General features: G+C 41.1%; 1 protein-coding gene across 1 annotated transcript; it reads left to right on the plus strand.

The window, feature by feature from the left end:
- Positions 1-2,281: 2,281 nt before the first annotated feature.
- On the plus strand, positions 2,282-21,566 carry LOC145500840 (gamma-aminobutyric acid type B receptor subunit 2-like). The gene is made up of 14 exons (XM_081480376.1): positions 2,282-2,938; positions 3,786-3,938; positions 11,360-11,536; positions 12,202-12,324; positions 13,113-13,178; positions 13,475-13,699; positions 15,083-15,325; positions 16,288-16,351; positions 17,394-17,486; positions 18,648-18,798; positions 19,078-19,210; positions 19,421-19,531; positions 20,363-20,485; positions 21,190-21,566. Exons 1-14 carry the CDS (start codon positions 2,708-2,710, stop codon positions 21,538-21,540), a joined length of 2,244 nt encoding a protein of 747 aa, XP_081336502.1. The 5' UTR covers positions 2,282-2,707; the 3' UTR covers positions 21,541-21,566.
- Positions 21,567-24,920: the final 3,354 nt, after the last annotated feature.

A 24,920-nucleotide genomic window follows, 5' to 3' on the forward strand; every position in this document is an offset into this window, starting at 1 on the left:
GGCTGAAACTATTAAATCCTTCGCAATTTACCTCATACATGTTGGATTATTTTCATTAGCAACAACATTCCGAAAAATAACTGAGGAGCTCCGCTTTTAGGCTGGCCTAAATCTATATATTAAAGGATTTATTATATGGCTTTCGGGAAATTTATTCTGTGGAATACAGCATGTAGTCTCGAGAGGGCGGGATAGCGCCATCTTGCCTGTTCGGGTAGCCAATCACAGCGAAGGATTTAGTTCATCTTACCCGTTCATGGAGTTAGCCATGTAAAAATGGCTGGTATTACACGAGAAGCTCGACCAATCATATTGCCGCATTTGCATCTGTATACTAGTAGAATTCTACAAACACAACTAACAACAGCACTTTGACCACGTCCAGCTCGTGACCTGAACATCACGATGGGGATTGCTTACCACTAAACTTTGATAGCGAGTACTTTACATCTCCTTCCGCGCCCTCCCCGCCACCCATCCCTTTTAATTTTAGGGACCAGTACAAAAATATATGAGTAAAAACTAGGTATTGACTAAAAATTGCTCTCTCTTTGATACCCTGTAATACTGGTTCCTTTCAGTCAACCTGAGCCCAAGCATCTTTTTCTCCTTCTAATTACGCTACAGTTTCCCTGACATGTGGTATTTTTCAGGAGTTCCTTCCTGGCTATCTACAACTTAACTGTTCTCATACTTGCTTGTGATGACCACGAAGGTGCTTGGGTCGGAATAGAATTTGTTTTTCTTTCTCACTGAACAAGCACTTTTTTCCATGGGAGTTCCTCGCACTGAGTAGGGAGCGCTCTTCTCATAAAGCTAGCATCTGCATATATTTTTCTGTCGCTTCACTGCTTACTCTTTTTGCCATACACCTCAAGACAAAGGCCCCCGGGAGAGAGGTTATCATTGTATCCGGGCAAATGAACAAAAACCTCAGATGCTGTAAGCCATACAAAAAGCAAGTGGACTGGAATAACTTCTCCAACAAACTTGAAAATAGGGAGGGTCTATTATAATCTGGTGGGTACATTCACATTTATCTGGCGGTTAGCGATTAAGGAATTATCGTGCGGTTGCGGGAAATCATAAATTTAGTTTGCGGTTTTCGTTATTTATTGCGTTTTTTTGAGGGGGTCATTCAAACAACCGGAGCTCTCTGTGTTTGTGAGCAACCCAGTAGACGTCAAACTTTTTATTCGCTAATTTTCTTTCTTTAGAGACAATTTGTGATCTTCTTGTCTGTGAGGAGAATTACGATTATATTGAGTGAACATGTCGTAAAGAAGTTATTCCGTGCTGTTAACAGATCGGTTATGATAATAATCGTCCTACCAGTGGGGTGGTTTCGGTTTTTAGGAGAAAAAGAAAGCGGTCCGTGGTTTCGAATGAACAAAATATGGCGGTTTGTGTAAGACCCTCAATAGTCTCCTCAGTAACATAACAGTCAAATGTCGGGCATGCGCAGATGGGTACATTTTTTGGTAGCCGCGCGCAGATTTCCCGCGCAAAACATGGGAAACAACCGGTGTTACGCAAAATTTACGAAAAAAAATTGAAAGTTCATAGAAATCTGTAAAAGGAAAAGAAAGTAGGTAAAAGGAAAACTTAAGACTTTTCAGACACAAAGTTTATTAAGTTACCGGTGTTCTGTTGATTTACCATTTTGTTTTTAGCTTTACCAAAAAAGGTTTATAATTCTTGAAAACCCGTGTCATGCTGCGAGCCGACAGCGTAGTATATTTTTATTTGTTTTTATTTATCCGTACGGTGCGTGACGCCGGAAACGGACGAAAAACGGTGTGTAAAAGAAGGAAAAATGGGAGAAGAAAACCACAATTGCAATGATTCGGCTTCGCTCAGACGAGCTGGAAAAATTTTGGCAAGGACTGTGGGGATTCCATCCGGATCCTGGATTTGTCTCAAGCACAGCAACGAGATGAATCGAAACGACAAACTATGTTCATGTCCATCGTCATGGGGGCATAGCTGGCCAAAATACCGATCCCAAACCGCCTGTACCTCTTCTTTGACCAGGTGGGAAAATCTTTTCTGCACTACAAACCTGGGAAAAACTGGTGCACTGAATGCAAAGTCGAGGCGGACAAAAAAATTCAAGGAGCACGGAAAATACACACCGCGGAAAAGAAAGACCTGCAACAAGCAGAAGTTACAACAATTTTTAAATCTTATTTCTGTAAGCTCTCGTTGTACAGACTAAAACCTAAACAAATATATCAATAACGAGGAAAATGTAATTTATAAGATGCCGATGACCCACGAAAAGAACAATGTCATGAAAATATTTTGGCCGCCTTTTAGTTGCTCCATTGCTCGCACATGCGCAGATGTATGACCGCTGTGTTCCCCTCAGTAAGGTCCGCCAAAAAAAACGTCATTCTTATCGCGGACCAAAAGGATCACGGCGTCTGGGAACAAAAAAAGTCCCTTCCTAAAATCAGCGTAAACATAATTTTGAAGATCAGAATGTGCTTGGCAAAATCAGACACTCGCCACTGTCACTACAATAAATGTATATGAGACAACGTATTTTTGCGATCGCCGAAAGAAGAAAATTCTAATCTTAGTCTATCTGGCTTATTTTCTCAGTTACAAAAATTCAACAGCTTTCCTTTTTATTTCTTTTTTATTGTAGTTCCACATCAGTTTTTGACCTGGAAGTCGCTTCACTAACTCTTCCGTAGGTGCGATGAATAGTACAGCGGTTATTTCCGCTCTTGTCATCGTCGTGGTGATTGGATTATTAAAATGTAACGCCAACAAGACGAAGATTATTATTCCCGTACTGGAGAGAAGGCTTACAAACAAAGCGACATCTGTCGGGATAAACCTCGCAATAGAAGCCGCCAAAAACTCTTCGGATTTGAAAGTTTTCCTGGACAAATATGAGATAGTCATAGATGGCCCTTATCCCACAAAGGTACGTTTTGTAGAAGAAAACGTTTAATATCTAAAAGCTGTTGACCACCCCTAAGGTCAATATGGCTCAGTTGGATATTTGCCAAGTTCTTTTATTGCGTGTTTATATGGAACAAGACGTAGGCTTTGAAGCGAGAAAGTTATGCCCTCCAGAAACCTTCGCTATTAATCACTACAAAAGGAAGCTGCCGACATGCAACTATGAGAGATAGAAAGAAAGGTAAAATATTAGGAAGAATGGAAAATTCCAAAGATTTTATGGCAGCTTGAAAACTTGCAAAATTACAAGGATTTGTATGGAAAACCACTGCAGCCTCCTTCTAAGCTTTAACGTCCGTAAAAAGTTCCTCTTAAAGGATATAAACCTGAACTTGAAAATTTATCATATAAGCTTATTTGTGAATGTGTTTAGCATTTCTAAGTGATGGATTACCATTGACTAGATCAGTGTGTTCTTGCAAAACAAGTCACGTGACCAACTGTTACAAGTGGCCTACAGGCTTCCCTTCAAAACTAACATAACTTGGAAAACAAGGTAGAAGGGTTTTGTAAGTCGTCCAAAAACTTCATCTATAACTTGCAACAAATGTTTATTCGATGAATTGACAAGCTCATTTACTGACAAATGGGGAAAAAACTATTGTATTTTCACCAGTATGGCAGTTCAGTTTTCACGGAATGGAACGTGATTAACATCTTTGAAACTCTAAATGTCAAGGTAATTCCTATGTGCGTTTAAAATATGTCAAACGTGTTTTAACAATAAAAAAACTACATTTATGAAAGACAATGGCACCCAAAGACAACACAATAAGTTGAGTGTATTATTAAAATCTGTTCCTCAACAGGGGGTCCCAAGCAACGCTATTTTTTATTCTACCTTTGCGTTGAAAGATAATAGATGGTACAATGGATCACGCCCGTTGATTCTGCTCGGTCCTAACACACCCGATGAAGCCTCCTCGGTATTGAATGTGGTACGATTTTACGGTAAACTTATGGTAAGAAATGAAATAACCAAGATTATAGTAACGGAGTAGTGATCTCTATCTATAGAGCATAGATATTAGTCCCAAAACCTTTTCTCCATTCCGAAGGTGTTTCAGCGTTTCAAGTTCCAGCTTCAGCCACGCACATCCGAGTTGACCGAGTATCATAATAATAATATTAATAATAATAATAGTAATATTTAGTGAGGGAATCCAACTCACCAAAGGCGGTTTTCAGTGGAGCCCTCCTAAATAAAAATCATCTAAAAATGACATAAATAAGAGTTACCTAATATCTGATATCTTAATAATATCTTACCAAAAAAGATACTAATAAGATACTAATATCTTCAAATCCAAATCTTCATATCCAAAGAAGATACTAATATCTAATCAAAAAAGAGCCCAGGTTCTAGTATGGTCGTGACGTCCCTTCAAGAATGACATTTTTAAAGCAAAATGAATTTTCTGCTGAATCTACATGTTAAACGCGTACCCTGGAACCATTTAAGACCTTTGCAGACAACAGTAACTCTCCATTTAATCAGTTAACCTACAATCAGGCTTTTTGTCAGGCGAACGGGCTAAGGGCAAACAAAAACGCTAGATGCATTCATCGACATTTACTTCACGAGTCGTCTGCCGCCCCTTGGCTGCTTACCTGTCATACGATAAATATGAGCCAATCAGATTTCACCGGCAATTCATGCTTTTCCTTTGGGCGCTTCCGCTCACCGGGATTAATTGGCAACCGTACTCAACACGCCCCCTATTCAATGGCGTTACTTAACTTTGAGCGTATGTCGTATTGTATTTCAGTTTCTATTACTCTCGTAGTAGTCACATCGTTTTTCTACCTCATGCAGTTTTTCTCCCACCCATCCTCCCCTGTTTTCTGTATTTCTTAGCGATAGGGTGGGTAGCGGAGAGGTTTATTTCTCAGTTTGTAGATTCTATGATTTATCTTGTGTCTTCGGATGTGGAAATAAACTTCTCTCTTGGCCAAAAGCAAACTGTGTTGATTATGTCTTGTTGGCGGGGACAATTCGTCCTGTTGCTAGAGTGAAAGCTACAAAACGCGAGTGGTATATGGCGCTTATATGGGCCGTAACCAATCAGGCGCCGAGAAACACAATAAGCTATTGTTTGGAGAACAATGGATTCTATTGTTCTCTAAATCCAATATGGCGTCGGTTAGTTTTCAGCCAATCAGGAGACGACTTGAAAATTGAAGATGGCGGTGACCCTGAAAGTGCGGCCATGTTGGAAAACAGTCCATCAGCCTCAACGGAGGACCTGGGATCGGTCTCACGGATTTCCATGGCGACACAATCGTTAAAAAATCGATAAAATACTAACAGTATATTTTCACGGATTTCCATGGCTACACAATCATTACAAAATCGATAAAATACTTGCAGTGTCCCGCCCTAAAACGTACAGCTGCAGAAGTCCTTGCTGCTGTCCGCCATGATGAAGACTGAGAGAAATAGGTCCGAGTTCCACCTATATAGGGTACAGCCAAGCACGATGGGACTGTAACGAGAAGTGGATAGACAACAGTGTCCGCCAAACAATTTATTTAATGCACTAAGCAGCAACGACGAAAACTACAACATGGCCGACCACGTGAGCCCAATGTTACGTGATCCGCGAGGCGGGAACTGGACTTGTACTTCGTGTACGCATATTCGTTACATCTCCCTTCCTAATTCTAATAGTTCAGTAAATGCAGACAGAACGTTGATACTAATAAAAGAAAACAATAACATCATGTTCAAATCTGCCTTAGAAAACCTTGTGCATTAAACACTGTAACCAACTGAAATGCTCTGCACAAGTACATAATAAAGCCAAAGTAAAAAAGCACAAGGTAGAGTCAGTGTCTTATTTTAGCACTCGTAATCTTTTAGCCACACTGGCGGGCGGCGATCACGCACTGGACGACCTTCAGTGTGTGGCCCAGAAACTAATGGAGATGATGGTATTATTGGCTGTGGTAGTTCAGCTGGGCTTGACTCAACCAGTTCAGTAGGATCCGTCAGCTCGAGGTTTGTCTCCACTGACTCTGGTAATTCCTCGGGTGTTGCTCTGAGCCATTTGTGGTTCCGACGATAATGCTTTCCATTCACCTCAACCAAGTAGGAACGGGCCCCCTCCTCTCCAATGACGCGCCCCAGTGACCATTCCTCGCGTGGTAATCGCATTCTAATGGCATCACCGTCGTGCAATTTTGGCAGTTCATGCAAGTGGCGATCATAGTAGTGTTTCTGTTTCAGCTTCCTGATCTTGATCTTTTCGGGGACATCAGTTATCACCTCTGGAGTTAACAATTTCTTGGCTACTGGGAGACGGGTGCGTGTTCGCCTACCATATAGTAACTGAACAGGAGAAGCATTCATACCCTCAGTTGGTGTGTTGCGCCACTCAAGTAACGCCAGCAGAGGATCACGCTTATCAGCTCGGGCTTTGGTCAGCAATGATTTGCAGGTCTTAACTGCATTTTCAACACGACCATTACTTTGTGCGTGATAAGCGCTTGATGTGACGTGGTGAAAGTCCCATTCCTCACTGCAGGTCTTGAAGTCTTCGCTGTTGAAGGGAGGCCCATTGTCACTGATGACGGTCACAGGAATACCATGCCTGGAAAACCACGCCTTTAGAACGGTGATCTCACGGGTGCTGGTGGTGCTACTCATATCTTGCACCTCAAAATAACCAGAGTAGTAATCAACGGCTATCAAAAATGACTGCCCGTCCAGCACAAATAGATGAACTCCAACTTTCTCCCAAGGCAAATTAGGCACATCATGAGGCTTTAACGGCTCTTTGCATTGTTGGGGCTGATAACGGTTACAGATTCCACAGCTTGACAGGAGATCTTTGAGCTGGGCTGTGATCCCAGGCTAGTAAACAGTGTCGCGGGCACGACGCAATGTTCCTTCTATTCCAATATGTGATTCATGCAGGCTCTTTACAACGCCGGGACGCTCTTTAAATGGTATCACAAGGCGATGACCCTTGTATACCATTCCATCTTCTGTGGTCAGCTCATCACGGCTGTTCCAATACAGCTCAATTACTTGCCTCCAACGCCTGTCATATTTGTGAGCTTCTGCTAGGGTCTCTGACCAACCTTCATGGATAACATCAGATAGAATCTCTAATTCTTCGTCCTTGGCAGTCTCCTCACGCAGCTTTTCCAGACGAGTAGGGGAGAAACTTAGATCTTCATCATGTTTAATCTGTTCTAACTCAAAAGAAAACGGTTGTTCTCTGCTAGAACGGACGTCACTGTCCTGGGTCTGACACTCATTTTCCAAGTATGCACGACTTAATGTGTCAGCCAAGAACATGGTCTCTCCTTTCTTGTATTCTACTTGGATGTCATATTTCTGCAGGCGGAGGCGCATGCGTTGGAGGCGTTTTGGCGAATTGTGGATGGGCTTCCTAAATATCGTTTCCAGCGGCTTGTGGTCTGACTGCACAATTACATTGCTCCTTCCAAAGATGTACTGATCAAATTTTTCACACGCATAAACTATGGCGAGTAGCTCTTTTTCAATCTGAGCATAGTTTTGTTCAGTTTGAATCATCACACGAGAGCTGTAAGCCACTGGGCGCTCCTCTTGTAACAGAGCTGCGCCAAGTCCGCTTTGGGAAGCGTCGCATTGAATGACCACTGGCTTATTCATGTCATAGTAGGCAAGTACAGGTGCAGATACAATCATTTCCTTGACACGGGCCACAGAATCTGCATGACTTTTCAGCTAACACCACTCAGCATCCTTTTCAGTGAGTCTTCTCAGGACCTCTGTTTCTTCGGATAGACGTGGGAGGAACTTTGCCAAGTAGTTCACCATGCCAAGAAACCTACGTAAGGACTGAACATCACTGGGGTTTGGTATTCCCACAATGGCCTCTACCTTGAGTGGATCTGGTTTCAGTCCCTCGGGGGTTAGAACGTGTCCGATGAAAGGAACTTCTTGCTATTTCAGTCGAGCTTTCTTCTTGTTCAACTTCAGGTTTCTCTCACGGCAGCGCTCCAGGAAGGCACACACATTCCGGTCATGATCTGCCTGCCACTCAGCAGGTGTGTTGCCAAATCCAACGATCACAAAATCATCTGCAATGACCTCTATTCCTTTACGCCCCTCAATGTGCTCTCGCATTTTGCGCTGCCAAACTTCCGGTGCACTATTGATGCCAAATGGCATTCGCTTCCAACGGTAACGCCCGAACGGGGTGTTAAATGTTGTTAAAGTGCTAGATTCATCATCAAGTTCTACTTGCCAGAAACCATTACTGGCATCAAAAACACTCAAGAGTTTCGCTCCATTCAGCCTAGTTGCAATTTCTTCAATTGTGGGCATCGGGAAATGTTCACGCTTTATGACAAGATTCAGATCTCTGGGATCTAAACAGATTCGTAACTTGGTTTCCCCCTCAGCTTCAGTGGATGGCTTGCTCACTACTAGCATACTTGACACCCAGTTAGTAGGTTGGTCGACTTGTTCGATTATGTTGGCAGCTGCCATTTCTTCGAGTTTCCTCTGAACCTCGCTCAGTCATCGCAACAAGTAGACGCCGCGGAGGATGTACTACAGGTCTGATGGACTCGTCTGTTACGATGTGGTATTGTCCGTCCAACTTTCCAAGGCCTTCAAATACATCGTCATACTCTTCCAGCAATGGTTCTGTGTCTGTCTTCAGTACATTGACGCGTGGATCTCGGTCGCTGTCAAGAATCTTTATCAACTTCATTTCCAACATTGTCTGCTTGGACAGTGTGGGCTCATACCCATGGCCCCTGACTACATTGACTTCTATTTTGTGTGCGTTTCCTTTGCGGGAGACATACACTGTGGCTTTGCCCTCGATGGGTTGCTCATCTCCATTAGCTAAAACCATGACTGACTTTCCGCGTGCATTGAGGAATTTCAAGTGTAAATCGCCTGTCGCCCTCTTGTAGACATCCAAGGGCGAAAGATTGCATTCAGCCCCAGTGTCCATCAAGAAAGTCACATCATGCCCTGAAAGGGCCTTAAACTCCTTTGATACAGTGAGGGTCACCATCTCACGACCTCCGTTACCAACGCCTGCAGCACTTAAATAGAATCGCTCTTGGACAGTAGACACCTTGCTTTTTGCTGGGCACTTGACAACAAAATGATTCTTCTTTTTACAATATGCGCATATCTGACCAAAGGCAGGACAGCTGCGTCTTTCGTGGTTCCGACTACAGAATATGCAGTCCTTGATCCAACCAACGCTGACAGATGGGAGATTTTCTGACTGCTCTTTCTCTTTCTCTTTCTCTTTCTCTTTCTCTTTCTCTTTCTCTTTCTCTTTCACAGCACTCAATCCGGACTCAGCAGACATAACTTTCATTTGCACGGCCGTACTCTCGGCAGCAAGAGCGATATCTATAGCAATTTCTTCTCTTTGAGCAAATTTTCACGTACCTTGGCAGTTTTGGTACCTGGCACCAGTCGATCCCGGAGAAGCTGATCGGGTGTGATTGACTCGAAATCACAATTTGCTGCAATTTGGCGAACCTCCGTCAAATATTGGTCAACAGTTTCAGATTCCCGCTGATCCCGCGTAAAGAAAATAAAACCTTCGTAAATAGTGTTTTCCCTGGGAATGCAATACTCTTCAAACTTGCTTACAACCGAAGCGATTTTCTTTGCCTCGTCTGGCGAGGCCCATGTAAAAGTACGAAACGCCTTGTTCGCTTCTTTTCCAATTACTGCCAAAAGGGTCGCTACTTGGCGCGCTTCTTCCTCTTTATCTAGCTTCGTAGCCAACCTGTAATTATTCCAAGCAGAGACCCAAGTTCGCCAATTGGACGCTGTGGAACCATCGTTTAGCTCGAGTATGTCAGGAGGAGGTATTTGGAAATTCGCCATTGTTGTCAAACTTAAAATCGGACTTGTCGAAAGAAGCTGTTCGCTATCTTCACCGCTGCGTTCGCTCATAAATTCGGCGACTTCTGCCACAAATCATTCAGTTTTCTTGTAGTGTGGATTCGCGAAACTTCTGACACCATGTAACGACAAGTGGATAGACAACAGCGTCCGCAAAACAACTTATTTAATGCACTAAGCAGCAACGACGAAAACTACAACATGGCCGACCACGTGAGCCCACTGTCACGTGATCCGCGAGGCGGGAACTGCACTTGTGCTTCGTGTACGCATACTCGCTACAGGGACGATGACGTCATCGGGAACCAATCGGAGAAGATGGCGATGTCAACATACATAATGAGATACTTACCGGCTTCCCATTACCCCTCTCTTAAGGAGAGTATTAAACCTTGAGATCTCTGTGTGATGTCATAACGTTAGGGATTACCCCTTACATAAAACAAAATAAACAGAATTAATAATAAAAGACTTACCAATTTCTGAAAGTCTTCCATGTGATTGGTCGTTGATTTACTCCATCAATAATCGAAAGCGAGATGACAACACTGTTTTCTGTGCTTTTTTTCTCATTTATAGAAGCCTTGAGGGTTCAGCCACGTTGTCCTCCAAATCCAAGATGGCGTCGGTTAGTTTTCCCCCAATCAGAAACTGATCAAAATTCTTGTTTTTCGGCCATTTCAATTTCAGGAGAAAAAGAAAACAAACAACGGTTACAAACATAACAAACGGGTTTCGCATGGTATATTAAACTTGAAGTTTCGTATGCTACAACATATATCTTCAAAAGTGACGCTTACAAAATATGACAAGATTTAAAAAGACTAAAACTAAAGCGAGGTATTGGTAACTAGCCAGACGACAATGAACAAAAGAAATTACATCCGGTGTGAAATAATAAAGAAAGAGTTTTTCCTACCGACGTTTTCATTTAGGGCGGGTTTTAAGTCCCGTATTAACAATGTTTCCTTGATTTTACACTGTAAATCACATTGACCACTTGCTACTGAGAATCTCAAAATGGTCCCATTTGATGTTGTGACTGGTAGAAGTTGAATGATCAGTAACAGCGGAGGCGTGACCAACTTGAGTGAGAACTTTGAAGTGCTCCGTCTTTCTGTCATGCAATCTTCTTTTGGTTTTACCCATGTAGAAAACATTACAATCCCAGCAACTGGCTTTTCAGACAATCTTCCATTTCTGCGAGCGGTTGAAACGATCTTTGTAAGGAAAGAAAGACTTAATTCTGCGAGCGTTCTGAAAAATAACCTACGGTTAACAATTAAAATTTTCACCAAAAGGGATTAGTTTTTAAAGTAATTAAAGTGTTAAAAGGCTGCACAAAAATACATCAAAAAAGAAGCAAAACAAGGATGGCTAGGAATGAGGAATCTAGCTTAAAATAGTCATAGTTGTGTCTTGGATTAACCATGTAGTTGCTAACAATCAACAAGCGTTAATTAATTAACTTTAAACTAACCATCGTCTATTTCTTTTCAACAGGTGACATACCTAACAACTACTTCTGAAGTGAGCGAACTCGAAAATAGTTTCGGATTTACCTTTGCGCCAACAGCGTTCACATTCAATGTTGCAAACTTTCGACTGATGGACTACTTCAAGTGGAAGAGAGCCGCGATCGTGTATGATTTCCTGGAAACAGGAGGACTTTATGTGAAGGTGTGGCCTAAAATACATTAAGCATCAGTTAATAAACCTAACAATAATAGTTCGTTTATTACGAATTATATAATTTCAAAGTATTAATAGGTGAAATAGATAATAACTAAACAATTTGGTGGTAGAGGTAGATTGATATATTATGATTTTTTCTTAAATAGTGATCATGACTCTTTTTAATCTTAAGCCTAATATTCTTTACAGTTCCGCTTGTTCTGTTTCAGCACGGTCTTACCAGGCATTTTTGATATTCACTCCTTGAATGTCATTCATCGAGTGAATAAAGTGTTTTCCATCGTTCACTTCGGATACTAGATTTCATTTACATGTAATACTCGACGCCATCCTCCCCCTTCACTCGCTACTCTTGTGCTAAAGCTTTGAAACTAACCTTCTGATTTTGATTGTGTAGATTGCTGTATTTGGGTCAGTGTTAAATTAGCCCACTGTGTCATTTTAAAGTATAATTACAGTATAATTACCTAACTCGGTTCGATAGGTATACGGAGCAACAATGGCCGAGCGGGATGAACAGCAATTCATACAAAGCAGGAGCTATATGTCATAGAAATAACACGATGGAATAACAACTTTCTCTATTTCATGGTCTGACTAAGCTTCACTCAGAATAGTAATTGCGAATTGTTCTTGGTATCAACTTTCAGGTAGTGGGTGATCTTATACACCATCCGGATTTAGATATCATCGGATATGAAGCAATTGATACAGGTTTGCTGAGACACCAAAATATAAAAGAGGACATCAAAATAAAGCTTAACAAACTGAAGGTAATAATTCACCCTCAAGACTAATCCCGCACACAGGCCTAAGGTAGTCCATCTTGGGTATTAGATCACTCCCGGTTTCGGAAATCCTAGGAGAGACTAGAAATAGCCAGTCCTGTAACGCAGATTTTGTTCTCGTGGACCGCCGAAGCACCTCTGTGGTACCATTATACGCGAAAGAACTGGGTACCATTGCTAAAATTAATTTGAGAGGGATTACCTTGAAAATAAAGCCTATTTTATTATATTTTTTAATCCTCTCTTACCTCGCTTGAAATCCCTTAACTAAACGGAAGTAAATCAACTTTGTTTAACAAGGATAGCACACGAAAGTCTAGCGACTGACAAACCTGGACTGCTCTTGCACTGGACTCAAGACCAAGCGGGTCAGGCTAGAGCCCTTGCCAGGTCATTGCTTTGTGTTTTGGGCAAGATATTCTTATCTTACAGTACCTCTTGAGGGGCATGAATGGTTACCGACCAATGTAATGCTAGGGCCAGCCCCAGCCCTGCGATGGACTAGCATCCCATCCAGGGAAGAAGAGAGTAGAAATACCCCTGGTTGCTTACCGAAATCCGGGACAAGCCTCAGCGATATGGACCACTTGGCCCATCATACTTTACCTTTACCAGTGAATCAATCAATCAATCAATCAATTTATTTATGTCAAAACCCTTGACAATAAGTAAGAGTGTACGAAAAAGCGTAACATAAAGTTATCTACTTTCACTATTTTTCGTGAAATAAACTGAAAAAATAGTAATGAATTTTAATATGGAATTTTAATCAGGAATTGGACGCTAAAATATTTCTGGGCGAATTCAATAAGAGGGGAGCTAGTCTCGTGTTTTGTGAGGTGAGTTTTTTAACAGTGTAACTTTAACTTGTCTAGTTATTACCGTCCAACCCTATAAAGTAAATTAAATGTCAATGCTTTTTTTCAGTAACCATGGAGTGATTCGAGAACCGTGGAAACAAAATATAAAAATCAAGTCCAGAGCAAATTGTTTTTGGCTGAAAGTTATCAGAAATAGAATTATAGTATCTCTCACTCAGCTACATTTTGGGAGTCTGGGCATTATCATGTATTTTTGCATTTGTGATTAGCTTAACAACGATGTTGAAACAGGCGTCGAAACTTTTCAATTACAGGTGTTCAAGATGGACTTGTATGGACCGGAGTTTGTTTGGATCTTGCATCCGGATGCCGGAACCATAGAAGACTGGTATAGGCTTGTTGAAAACGAGAGAAAAACGAATAGCAAGACCGAAACTTGTACCAAAGAGCAGTACCAAAAAGCTGCTGATGGAGCCTTTATATTCGAGAAGAATATCCTATATCGATCTGATGAAAATACAACTACTGCTTCCGGTCTGGTAAGAAGCATGTGTGGACACTTTGTGAGGGATAAACAACAATATCATTCATGCTAGGTTTAAGTAGATAATAATTCTTAGACCCCGTCCACACGTTTCCGGATATTTTTGAACTCGCAACTTTTTCTTTCCGTATTTAAAAATTTCCCCGTCCTCACGTAGCGTATTCAAATCGAAGTCGCCTGGACACATGCATCCGATCGTATCCGGACTCACTCCTGAGAGAAACTAGGCCTACACGTTGTGCCGCCATATTGGTTTATGGTTCGGTAAGAGACTGGACACGATTTTGCTACGTCATCGGATTTTCACCGTCCACACGTTATCGGATTCGATGCGGATTTATGTTTTTCCACCCTCGGCCGGATTGTTCGAAAGCCGGTTAACGCTAACCCAGGATTAAAAGTTAACCGAAGTATAAATTTTTCTTGGGTAAAAATGTTTACTGCTTACGTTTCGTGTAGTTTGAGCTTAGTCAAGCTCAAAACTGAAGGACAAACAGTATAAACAGGAACATCACCGAAAAGTTACAAAACTCAAATCAAAATTCTCGCTAAACCTGGGTTAGCGTAATCGGGCTTTGTTCAACCCGGCGGCCCTGGAGAGCGGATTCAAAAATATCCGGATTCGCTGCCCAATTCGGCGGATGCGAGTGGACGGAAGCCGGATCCGAAAAGAAAAAGTTACCGATTAAAAAAAGTCCGGATACGTGTGGACGGAGCCCTGGTACGAAAAGTGCCCGCATTATTCAAAGACGGCTCTGTGATTAGGCGGAGAATACCGCTTCAGATTGCAAACTAAGAATTAAAAGCATTTAGTTTAGGGAAGACATAGCTCTTAGCTTAGGCACGGAAAACCGTGCAGCAAACTTTGGATCAATAGCGATTTAAAAAAAAATATTTCAATTTTCAAGCTATACTCAATGATTTGTTAATTAACAGAGCATGTATGCGGAACACTATTACGCGCAATGCGTAAACACGTTGCAGGTAACTGCTAATTTCTTGGTTATTTTTAATACAAACCAGACACTAATGTTTGGTTGTAGTGCCAGACATTCAGAAATATTTTTCACCTAATAATATACATGAAAAATTACTCGTCTCTGATTGGCTTAGAGCAGTGCAGTTCAAGTGTAACACCAGTGGAAATAACACATCGAAATTCTGGATTATGATTGGCTGAAAGACAATATATTTTCCCATAAAGACCTCACTCTCGGTTAATAAGTAGTTAATTATGTATGACCGAGAAAATTCCGAATGTCCACTCGTTAATTTGCACTGCAATACAAATCGATCATTCGCGTTATATTGTTTTGCTCTCAGGCAATCACAATGAAGTAATCTTCTTGGTCATATTGTGCAATTTTGTTTTTTTCAGACATTGAGGGAAGTCTTCAGTAAACCAGAAGTGAAAAACCTCAAGGACAACTCAGACAAGATCGAAATGGCAACAGCATTTGATACGATGTGGGCCATCATACTAGCCTTGAAAGAAGCTAGCACCGCATTGCAAACAGCCGATAAGCCACTGAAGTATAATGTGGAAAATTTAGTTGGTAGTTACGCGGTAACTTCGACAATACAATCTAAGCTCCAAAATGTGAACTTTGAAGGTCTTACGGTAATTGCTTAATTATTTGCTTTTCTAATCCTTAGCGGAGCGGCGGGGGGGAAGTGTTAGGTGATGACTCAAACAATGACCGTGAAAAAGACCAGCATTTTAAAGCGAGTTAGGTGTGTAGGCCCGGGGGGACTCCCATATAAAAAGGAGGGGGTTGCTCGTCGGAAATTTTGAAAACAACCCCTAAAAGGTACCATAATCCTGCTTTTTGGGGGTGGCTTGAAATGTTTTTCATCCCCAAGAGGTACCAATTGTGAAACAACACATTACCTCCTGTTAATTTTTTTTCGGTTCAGTGCCCTAAATGGTACCGCAAAAGCTCCCGCTGTTGACTTTTTGATGCTGGACACTCTAGAGAAGTACCAAAACCGCCTTTTTTACTCCCGAAAGGTACTACGAGCAGCCCCGTGATTTTTATTTGAGAGCTACCCCAGACCACCGCGCGGTGTATAGGACGATACTCGCCAAATTCCAGCATGCAACGGTCACACCTACCACTTCACATTTACCCTGAGGGCACTCCCTTATATGGGCTATATAGGTATATGCGGCCCCAAAGGGTAGGGTTTTTAAGCCGTTTTGATCATAAATAGGGTGTCGATTTTGGCCATTTTGGTCATAAATAGGGTGTGGCTCTTGCACTCTAATCTTAATCATTTTGTTCTCAAATTAACTATGTTTTTTAGAGGAAGCTACTTTTTCATCATTATCGATAAGACCATCAACAAAAGCCTTCATAAATTATGTTTGGGGCAACTGTGCCAGCCGCAAACGGTCATAAATAGGATATTGGATTTTTGGTCAGGTCATAAGTGGGGCAGGAAAAATAGCAGATTTTGGTCATGAGTAGGGTAAGGAAGAGTTTTGGGAAGCGGGCCGCAGACCCTACACATTATTTGTGGGAGTAGCTCCCCAGGACACCGTAACCCCATAGATAACGGTTTCTTTTTGTGTGTTTTTAGGGTCCGATATCGTTTACTGCCAATGAGCAGAGGGAAGGAATAATAGTAGTGAAACAGTTCCAAGGTACATAGCTTTCTTGATGGAATGTTTTTATCGCAGAATGGATCCAATTCGGTTTCTAGCTCATTCATTAGACTGGCTTTGAGTTGACTGTGGAAGGCGCGGTAGCCTGGCGGTCAGTGCGCTCAGTGGACTCCTGATCGAGCTGTCTGGGTTCGAGCCCTAACCAGGGTCATTGTGATGTTTCTTAGACAAAACACGACTCTCACACAACCTCATTCCCAGGCTCTCCATCCTCTGCCTCCCTTAGCCGTTGGAAGAAGAGAGAGCCTGGGAACGGGGTTGACGCTTACAGTGCCCTGCGTCACCAGTTGGAGTACAATGAAATTAATGCTGAAGGTAACCCTACGATGGACTAGAATCCCAGCCAGGGGAGTAGAAATACTTCTAGTCGCTCAATGCTACAGAAACCGGGATAAGCCCTAATGGCCTGGGCTCCTTTACCTTTTTACATTGACTGAAAGTAATGTATTAATTTGGTTTTCATTTACTGTGAAAAATGTGTTGCTAATCTATGTGCGATATGTGCATATTGTCTCGTGTAAATTAGCAATAAATTCCTTTGCTTGTCCTTTGCATTTCTGGAGTTTTAGTTGGTCAGCAAAACTCCAGCTACACGCTATAACCAGTCATATCCAGGAGTCCATCACCAGAGCGTGCAACTACCCCATATTCCTGTCACAGACCGATGTATCTTTAGTTTAAATTTACTGCGAATTCAGACCCCCGCAGGAACCTCAGTGACCAATTACAAGCACGGACTTAAAAATAGAGAGGGAATTAGCGTATTTTATTGTTCCATTTATTTTGTCGACATGTCCACCTAAGGCCGCCATTTTCTTCCTTACCGATGCGTGCTCATGTAGACCGGAACTGACCTATTTCGCGGGAAAAGAATTAGCCTAAAAATAGACCGGTCTGTAAAAATGTCGTGACATAGGCTTAGTATGGGACTTGCACGCTCCTATGATGGGCTCCTGTCATATCTCATTGACCAGTGGTAGCGTATCTGGATGATTTTTTTTCGCCTTGTCCCTTGTCCCAGATGGTGGAACGAAGCTAGTCCCAATTGGCCAGCATTTTACCAAACAAGACAAGTTTGAGCTGTTTGAGGCCACGAAGAACTCTTTATGGAAAGGTACAGAAAAGGTGTTGCTATTCAATGGAACTTTGTTCGGCCTATGAATACCTCACCTAAATCAGCTTAAAACAGAAAAATGACAAGTCTTGCGCTTATTCTGCGGTGGCAGTAGGTATCTTCGTTTTTGTGTCGTCGTTTGCAAAAAATGAACTTGGAATCGACCAAATTCTCGTTTTCATGTAGAACTTGGACTAAGCTAGGTGACACATTTTGATCAGCTTCTCTCAAACTCAATAATAGTTCCATAGTAGTTTTTCCAGTAGTGTTATGGCTGCATTCGCATCTATCATCATGTCAATAATAATTCATCAAGTTTAAACGACAGAAATCATAACTGTGACGGTGTTTGGATATCGATCTGATCTATCTCTTTAGCACATATTCTTACCTTTTTGTTTCTCCGTTATTTCGTTTGAGTTGGCTTCGATTGTGAAGAAATATCATACACTCGATTCAGTGTTTTACCACATTTCCAAGCACCTAATAGTTCGTCAAGAATCTGACTCCACTCCGCGTCACAGTGTTTGAAAATGTGGTAAGACAAGATCTCTCGTGTTTGATCTATGACTGTAAAGTTGTCCTTACACAGTCAGCTGTATAGCAAGGGACATACTGAGTTGATCCAGAATAGAATTGTTCTAGATATTCTTGGAATTGTTAAGCAAAATGTAGCGTCCTCCGAGTTCTTCAACCACGATCGAATGAGTTTATGAGCGTGAGCAGACTCATTCACCCTGGTTTGTTTCATGTCTTAGGTATGAGAGGTCTTATGAATTTACCCTTGTTTCTTGAAAATTGTGTTTGTATATTTACGAGTGCGTGAATACCTAATCAGCTCAGAAATAACTAAGGCAACACAATTATCTACAGAACACTTCACATGACAAAAATGAGTGTATGACTTGAGCTAGGATGGGAGGTTGCCAAACGACATGATGCGATATTATCCAGTGATATTTCAGATGTTTATAAAATTAAACCCCTTCTCATGTTTTCTACCTCACTTGTTTTAAGAAACTCTAGTAAAAATGTTTCAGATAAATTAGGCGGATAATACGACATAACTTAAATTTGTATACATTTTTCAAGTTTCTCTCTTTTAGATTAGTAAACTAGACATGAAATTTATTACCTTGCATTTGCCATGCATACTTTCAGGGAACAAGCCACCCAAAGATCACTCAGTTCAATATCAGGAATTCATGATAATCCCGTTACCTCTTATAATAGTCATGTGGCTTATGGCAGCTGCTGGAATTCTCTGTTCTTTGGGTTTCCTGCATTTTAACATAAGCAAAGGAAAGAGTAGGTAAGAAATTTACCGCGGAGACATTCTGATATACACAACAACAGAAACTGATTTGTTTACAAGAGATTTCCAAAATATCGAAAACCAGAGACATAAAAAGCCTGCTGATCGAACATTTCGCAGGAAATACATGACAAAATCACAATCGAGATTTTTTGCTAAGTAAATTCTCAACTCATTGTTTAGCTATTGTCTATTCAATACATCGGAAACCAGCTAATAACAGAAGAATTTCAGTCTTTGCCGGCGAATAAATTTCTCTTTTTTTTTCCTCTGCAGAATCATCAAGATGTCATCACCAAATCTTAATAATCTTATTATTCTGGGATGTATGCTTTGTTACACCTCAGTCATTTTGCTTGGTTTGGATGCGAGGATCCTCTCCACAGAAGAGTACGGAAGCAACTGTAATGTAAGATATAACTTTTTGACTATCGGCCAACTAAAGCCATGAAAAAAGCAGCTGACCAATCATAGAAAACGCAACAATTTGTGTCCTTACACATAGTAGCCACTGCGTTTTGCTCAGCAAAACTTGGGTGTAAGGCGAGGAAAGGCCTGGCTTTGCACACAATGCGGGACGGAACACCTCCTAAACGTTAACACTTAATTTGGTCATCAGGCTCGAGCTGCAGCGCTTTCTATTGGATTTTCCTTATCATTTGGTGCCATGTTCAGCAAAACCTGGCGAGTGCACAAGATATTCACAGCTGCCACGACTAACAAAAAAATGGTGAGATGTAACGAAACTACAGATTGTGAACTATAGGGACACACTCACTTGGTAAATACTATATAGTTTAATTTCATTAACACACACGGTAACAACATACGCGGGCGAGGACACCAAAACATATGCATAAGATTATTACTGCTTGATTTCTCACCAAAATCAGCCTTATAAATAGCTTGGTCGTAGACAAACTGAACATGTCTGTTAACGGTTGGATTAAGCTGAAGCAGGATCATGTAGCGTACTATATAACAACTCTCTATATAGTTTGAATGAGCGACCTGAGCACACCGCGGTAGCATCTTAAACCTTTCGACAGGAGCACATGTCGCTCCTGTCAATATGTCCTGTCTCATTAACAGTAAAGATCTGTTTGAAAAATTCCGATTTAAAAGGTATCTTTGATCTCAAATAAAGGCGTCGTATCTAGAAGCGTATAAACGCCGGAGATCAATGTTTTCATCTAACTTTGACCAGGGGCCGGTTCTCGAAAACCCCGGAAACTTTTCGGGCCCGGAAAACCATAGCAAAATCTCGAACCTTACGATTACAGAGCTGTTTTATTCACATATTCTTAAAATGAACATAGGTTCCCTTCATACAAGAAGTTTCATGCGTACACATTTCTCCGTTTTTAGATACAGATAAACTAAAAATGGCTTTACGGGCCCGAAAAGTTTCCGGGGCTTTCGAGAAACGGGCTCCAGGTGTTTAAGAGGGATAGCGTTTATTCGAACCCAACCTTTTATTCAAGAACATACGGTATCAAAATTTCGGCGATGGAAGGAATGGAAGTGTCGATGACATCTTGCCTTTTTTGTTTTATCTCAGGCCATCAAGGATATTCACCTGCTTAGTATTGTGGCAGGCTTGCTAGCTGTTGATGTGGTGTTCTTGTCCTGCTGGATTGCAATTGATCCGCTCCAAGCCGAAATACTGAAATTTAAACATATGGTGAGATATTTATAGTCCTCTTTACTAACTTTAATATTTGCAAGATCGCCTTTTGAATCATAGAATGTTCTAAATTAAAGAGACTATTAGAACAACTTCTCTTTTCTCGACACACACGTTTTATGCTTCTCGTATTTACCAAGACGCACTAAATGTTACACATATTGTGCGTTTTAAACGTAATATATATTCGTCTTAAACAAATACGAGGGGAGCCATTCTAGTTAGGATATCTTAAGTTTTCAAATATTTTCGCTTGCCCAGATTCGTTTAAACACGTCACGTGACTGAATAGCTTAAACTGAGGAATATCCGAGTAAAAGTCAACAAATTTCTGAACCACGCGTTGCGAAAAAAATATTTGAAGGATAATACACACAATAGCCTCCATTTGGCACAGAAATATGCTCGGATATTTGTCCTTGGACATTATCTGTTCCTGAAGGCTCACAGTTTTCCTCGAGTGCTATCTACGCTCTCGGAAAACTGTTTACTTCTCGGAACAGCTAATGTCCGCGGACAAGTATCGGAGCATATTTCCGCGCTAAAGGGAGATTATTGTTTATCTAAGTCAATGTCATAAAGGAAGAGAAGGCATTAAAAACGTTTCAGATAGTTTTAGATAGCGCTTATTACGACACTCAAATTATCTTTTAAAGCCGCTCTATGTAAAATAGCTATAATCTTGGATTATCTATCTGCAGATCCGAAAGAGCGAGGACATTATTATCACCCCTGTGTTATACCAGTGCACGTGTCAATACAAAACGTATTTCCTGGGCGTTTTATTTGCCTACAAAGGGATCCTTCTGTTATTTGGTCTGTTCTTGGCTTGGGGGACACGTAATGTTAGCATTCCTGCTCTAAATGACTCCAGGTACATCGGGATGTCGGTTTATAATGTGGCCGTGTTGTCCATCATTGGTGCTATTGTGGCTTTTGCTATGGATGGCTCGGTGAATTATGAAGCTCTATATGCCATTACGTCATTGTGTCTGATCGTGTGCACCAGCGTTACTCTCTTACTCGTGTTTGTGCCAAAGGTAAGAATTTAGTTCAGTTCTGGCCCTCTCTCTTTCACGCAACGCTGAAGCATACTTTTGCGTGACAGAGATAGAGATCCAAAACTGGACTAGCAAGGATTAAATCTGAAAGCTAGCCACAAAATACGAACAACACCCCGGGTATATTAAATGTTCCATCTTTTGGTACAACAGAAGAATCGCTGCTTATTTCTTTGTGATTGTTTGTGAAAAGTGTACGATCAAAAGATGAAAGATTACTTAGTTAACAAAATATTCGATGTTCTGGGGTTTTTTTTTTGCTTTTTTTTTTTACTTTTAGATTTACCAATTTAACAAGAGGGACGAGGCAGTCCATGCCTGTGTTAACCTCGACCTAATAGAGGGGAAGATTTCATCCTGTAAAGCAACACAAACTGATTGGGATGTCCCAGAAAGCGCAGGTAAGAAAGTCGACTCTCACCAGAAATGAGATTTTTCCTTAATTTACTCTATTCTAAGTACAGGCTCACCGCAAATCGCCATGATACAAAATTTGCCCAAAAATATCGATTACTTTTGGCAATGAGCGCGGATGAGTGAAAACTGATGGTGGTATAAATGAAGGTTGGTGGAGATAAAGATATCTGAGAGAGCTTCCGCAATTTCTAACCGAAATATTTTTGTGTTTTCGCTAGGAGCCCAATCTGTGACTTTCCAGGCGACAGTGCATTGTTCTACCACTGAGTTACAGCATATTAATGGAGAGTAGGCCTTTGAACAATAAAATAAAAATAGCGATAACATAGGGGTAATGAACGTAACTTCTTATCATATAAAAAAGATCTGACTGTAAGCTTAGCCAGCCATTCTATTGTACATCTGCCAAGCCAACTTGGCATCCTCACCCTCCCTTTTAGGGATTCCTGGAAACCCCTTTGGTAGAACGAATAGCAAAAATCCCATTTCCGCATGGAAAACCAGGCAATTGCATTGGAAACCCCCCGAGAACGGCAAAAGTCCAAGAAGACCCCCCCCCCCCCCTGATCAGCTTCTAAATTAAACAATACCCCCGCGGACTTGCAATAATACATTACACCACATTTCGTCATGAGGGATCTTCAGGGAACGGTGAAGATTTAAACTGGAGTGACCATAGCTTGAAGCGACTACAGCCATATTGTTACTCCATCCCTAAGCTATGATGCTAGTACCACATTGGCCGGGGTAAACCCAATGTATTTCTGTCAAATGTAACCCTGAAAACTTGCCCCCATTTCCCATTTATGCTTTTTGAGATTTTGAAGCAATTTTAGAGGTTAGAATGCCCAGCTTCTTTCCCTCTAACTTGTAGTAATTCATAAATTACGTTAGTCCCCCAAGTTAGCAATTAGTCAATCAGAAGCAATGACTACTGTCCTGGTTTCCTGCGATATTCAGTCATTCAGGTGACCTGTTACTAACCACACCTCGACCAAACTGGACTAACTGGCCTGCCATGCCGTCGACGCGAACCAAAAAGTTACCATTAGGTACAAAGAGCAATTGAAAGTATGGTCTACATTAGATGTATTGTATGGAGACGCAACCATTGGGGCCTATGTCGATGGCCGTTGAATAGTGGCTAGGGTTTTTCCAAAATCAGCAAGTGGCGTTTTCCATTTGTAATCCAGTATCCCGTAATTATTGTCGGCTGATAAGAGACTGAAAACTGGTAAATTTGGCAAATGGTGAGGAAATTTCCGCCGTTCCGTTCCGACCGGAAAAAGAGAACTACCTCTAGAGGTAGTCTATAATTTTCGAATGGATTTTCCGTAAAATTACTGTTCCATTTGACTGTCGACCAAAAATTACAGGCTTTTTTGGCTAAATGGTAAGCACCCTGTATTTCGATAAATGTGAGAACGGGTAATTAAGATAAATAATGTGATATCAGTTGTTGATGAGAATTATATATTCCATTGGAAGGCAAAAGTAATCACACACGATTGGTCTAAACGCGTCAAGTGACTGAATATCGCCCAGCCAAAAATGAAATCGGAAATATGCGATCGAGTGTTATTCCCCAGTTTTGAAAATATCCCACGTGTTGCGAAAAATATTTGAAGGATAATAATCACAACAGCTTCTATTTGACTTTAAATATATGCTCGGATATTTGTGCTTGAACATTATCTGTTCCCGAAAGCTCCCAGTTTTCCTTTACTGAGCTTCGCTCTCGGAAAACTGTTAGACTGTTCACAGCCCTCTGTTTTCTCGTATTTTTATTCGATCGTTGACAGCGAGGCTGTGAACAGTCTATAGAAAACTGTTTGCTTCTCGAAACAGATAATGTCCACAGACGAATATCATCCGTGAATATTTTCGCGCCAAATGATCATGATGTTTTATACTGATCGGGATGTTTCCTTTACTGTCTGTATCTGCATTTCTAATTTAACTTTATACGCAAGTTAAATTGGTGATTCTTGGTAAATTTGACTGATGAAGACTTCGAGATCAGTAGTCTCACAGGCGGCTAGATTTAATTTAGAGAATAGTCTTGCCGTTCTTGATAATTAAATTTTGAATAAAGGATTAGGTGTGGTTCATCTCTGGCCCGATAGGTCAATTCGTATGAGAAAATTCTTTGTTTTATCCGTTGATGTTTTAAGTTAATTTAACTGTAACTTACTTTTAACATGACATCATAACGTCCCATACCTAAATGTTAATTAAGTAAAAGTGAGTTTCTTTAGGGCGGTTTTCGTTTGAGCGTCGAAAAGTAATTGGTTTTGCGTCAGCTACGCTGTGCAATTGGCTGTAAAAACTCGCGCCACTTTTTCATCCAATCAGATGAAATCAAAACCAATCGTGACTCGTTCACACGCGTTTTCCCGCGCTTTGCGTCAGCTACATGTAATTACTTTGGGCTTTGATTGGTTCACTGGATTGTCTGCGTATTTTGTGATTGGCCAGAGTGATTACTTTGGTTTTGATTAACGAAAACCGCTTCGATGAAATAATATTTTCATCAAAATAACTTCTCTCGTAGGCCAGTTTACTTTTATTAAGTTGAAATTAATGTAAGGAAATGGTTGTAAGACTGTCGCGAGGTTGAAGCATACATATATGAATACCGCTTGTAACGCTGTGATTGTTTAGAAGAAAGAAACTTAATTATAAGATAGGAGGTGTGAAAGAAGGGAAGCAGATAAAAAGAGTGGAAGGGGCATTAGAGAGGTTTTCAAATAAGTGTCCATACACAGAAAAAACTGAACACAAAGTAAACCTGTTATAGTAGAAGTCACCTTTAGTTTTCGTCTTAATTCTGACTAGAAAATAGCCTCAGGTTTTTCTAAACCAATCAGTATTAACATTGTAAAGCTAGACCAAAGCCATAACGGATTACTGTCGGCACTCAAGTGAAAACCACTCTGGCCCAGAACTAACAT

The sequence above is a fragment of the Orbicella franksi genome, chromosome 10 (assembly GCF_964199315.1).
Source record: "Orbicella franksi chromosome 10, jaOrbFran1.1, whole genome shotgun sequence".
In the NCBI taxonomy this organism is placed as follows: domain Eukaryota; kingdom Metazoa; phylum Cnidaria; class Anthozoa; order Scleractinia; family Merulinidae; genus Orbicella; species Orbicella franksi.

What these genes read in the sequence shown, in the direction of transcription:
- LOC145500840 (XM_081480376.1), top strand. Translation starts at nt 2,708, where the DNA reads ATGAATAGTACAGCGGTTATTTCCGCTCTTGTCATCGTCGTGGTGATT. An exon ending in CAACTACTGCTTCCGGTCTG is followed by an intron (nt 13,700 to 15,082) that starts GTAAGAAGCATG and finishes TGTTTTTTTCAG; the next exon opens with ACATTGAGGGAAGTCTTCAG. An exon ending in ATAAGCAAAGGAAAGAGTAG is followed by an intron (nt 18,799 to 19,077) that starts GTAAGAAATTTA and finishes TTTCCTCTGCAG; the next exon opens with AATCATCAAGATGTCATCAC.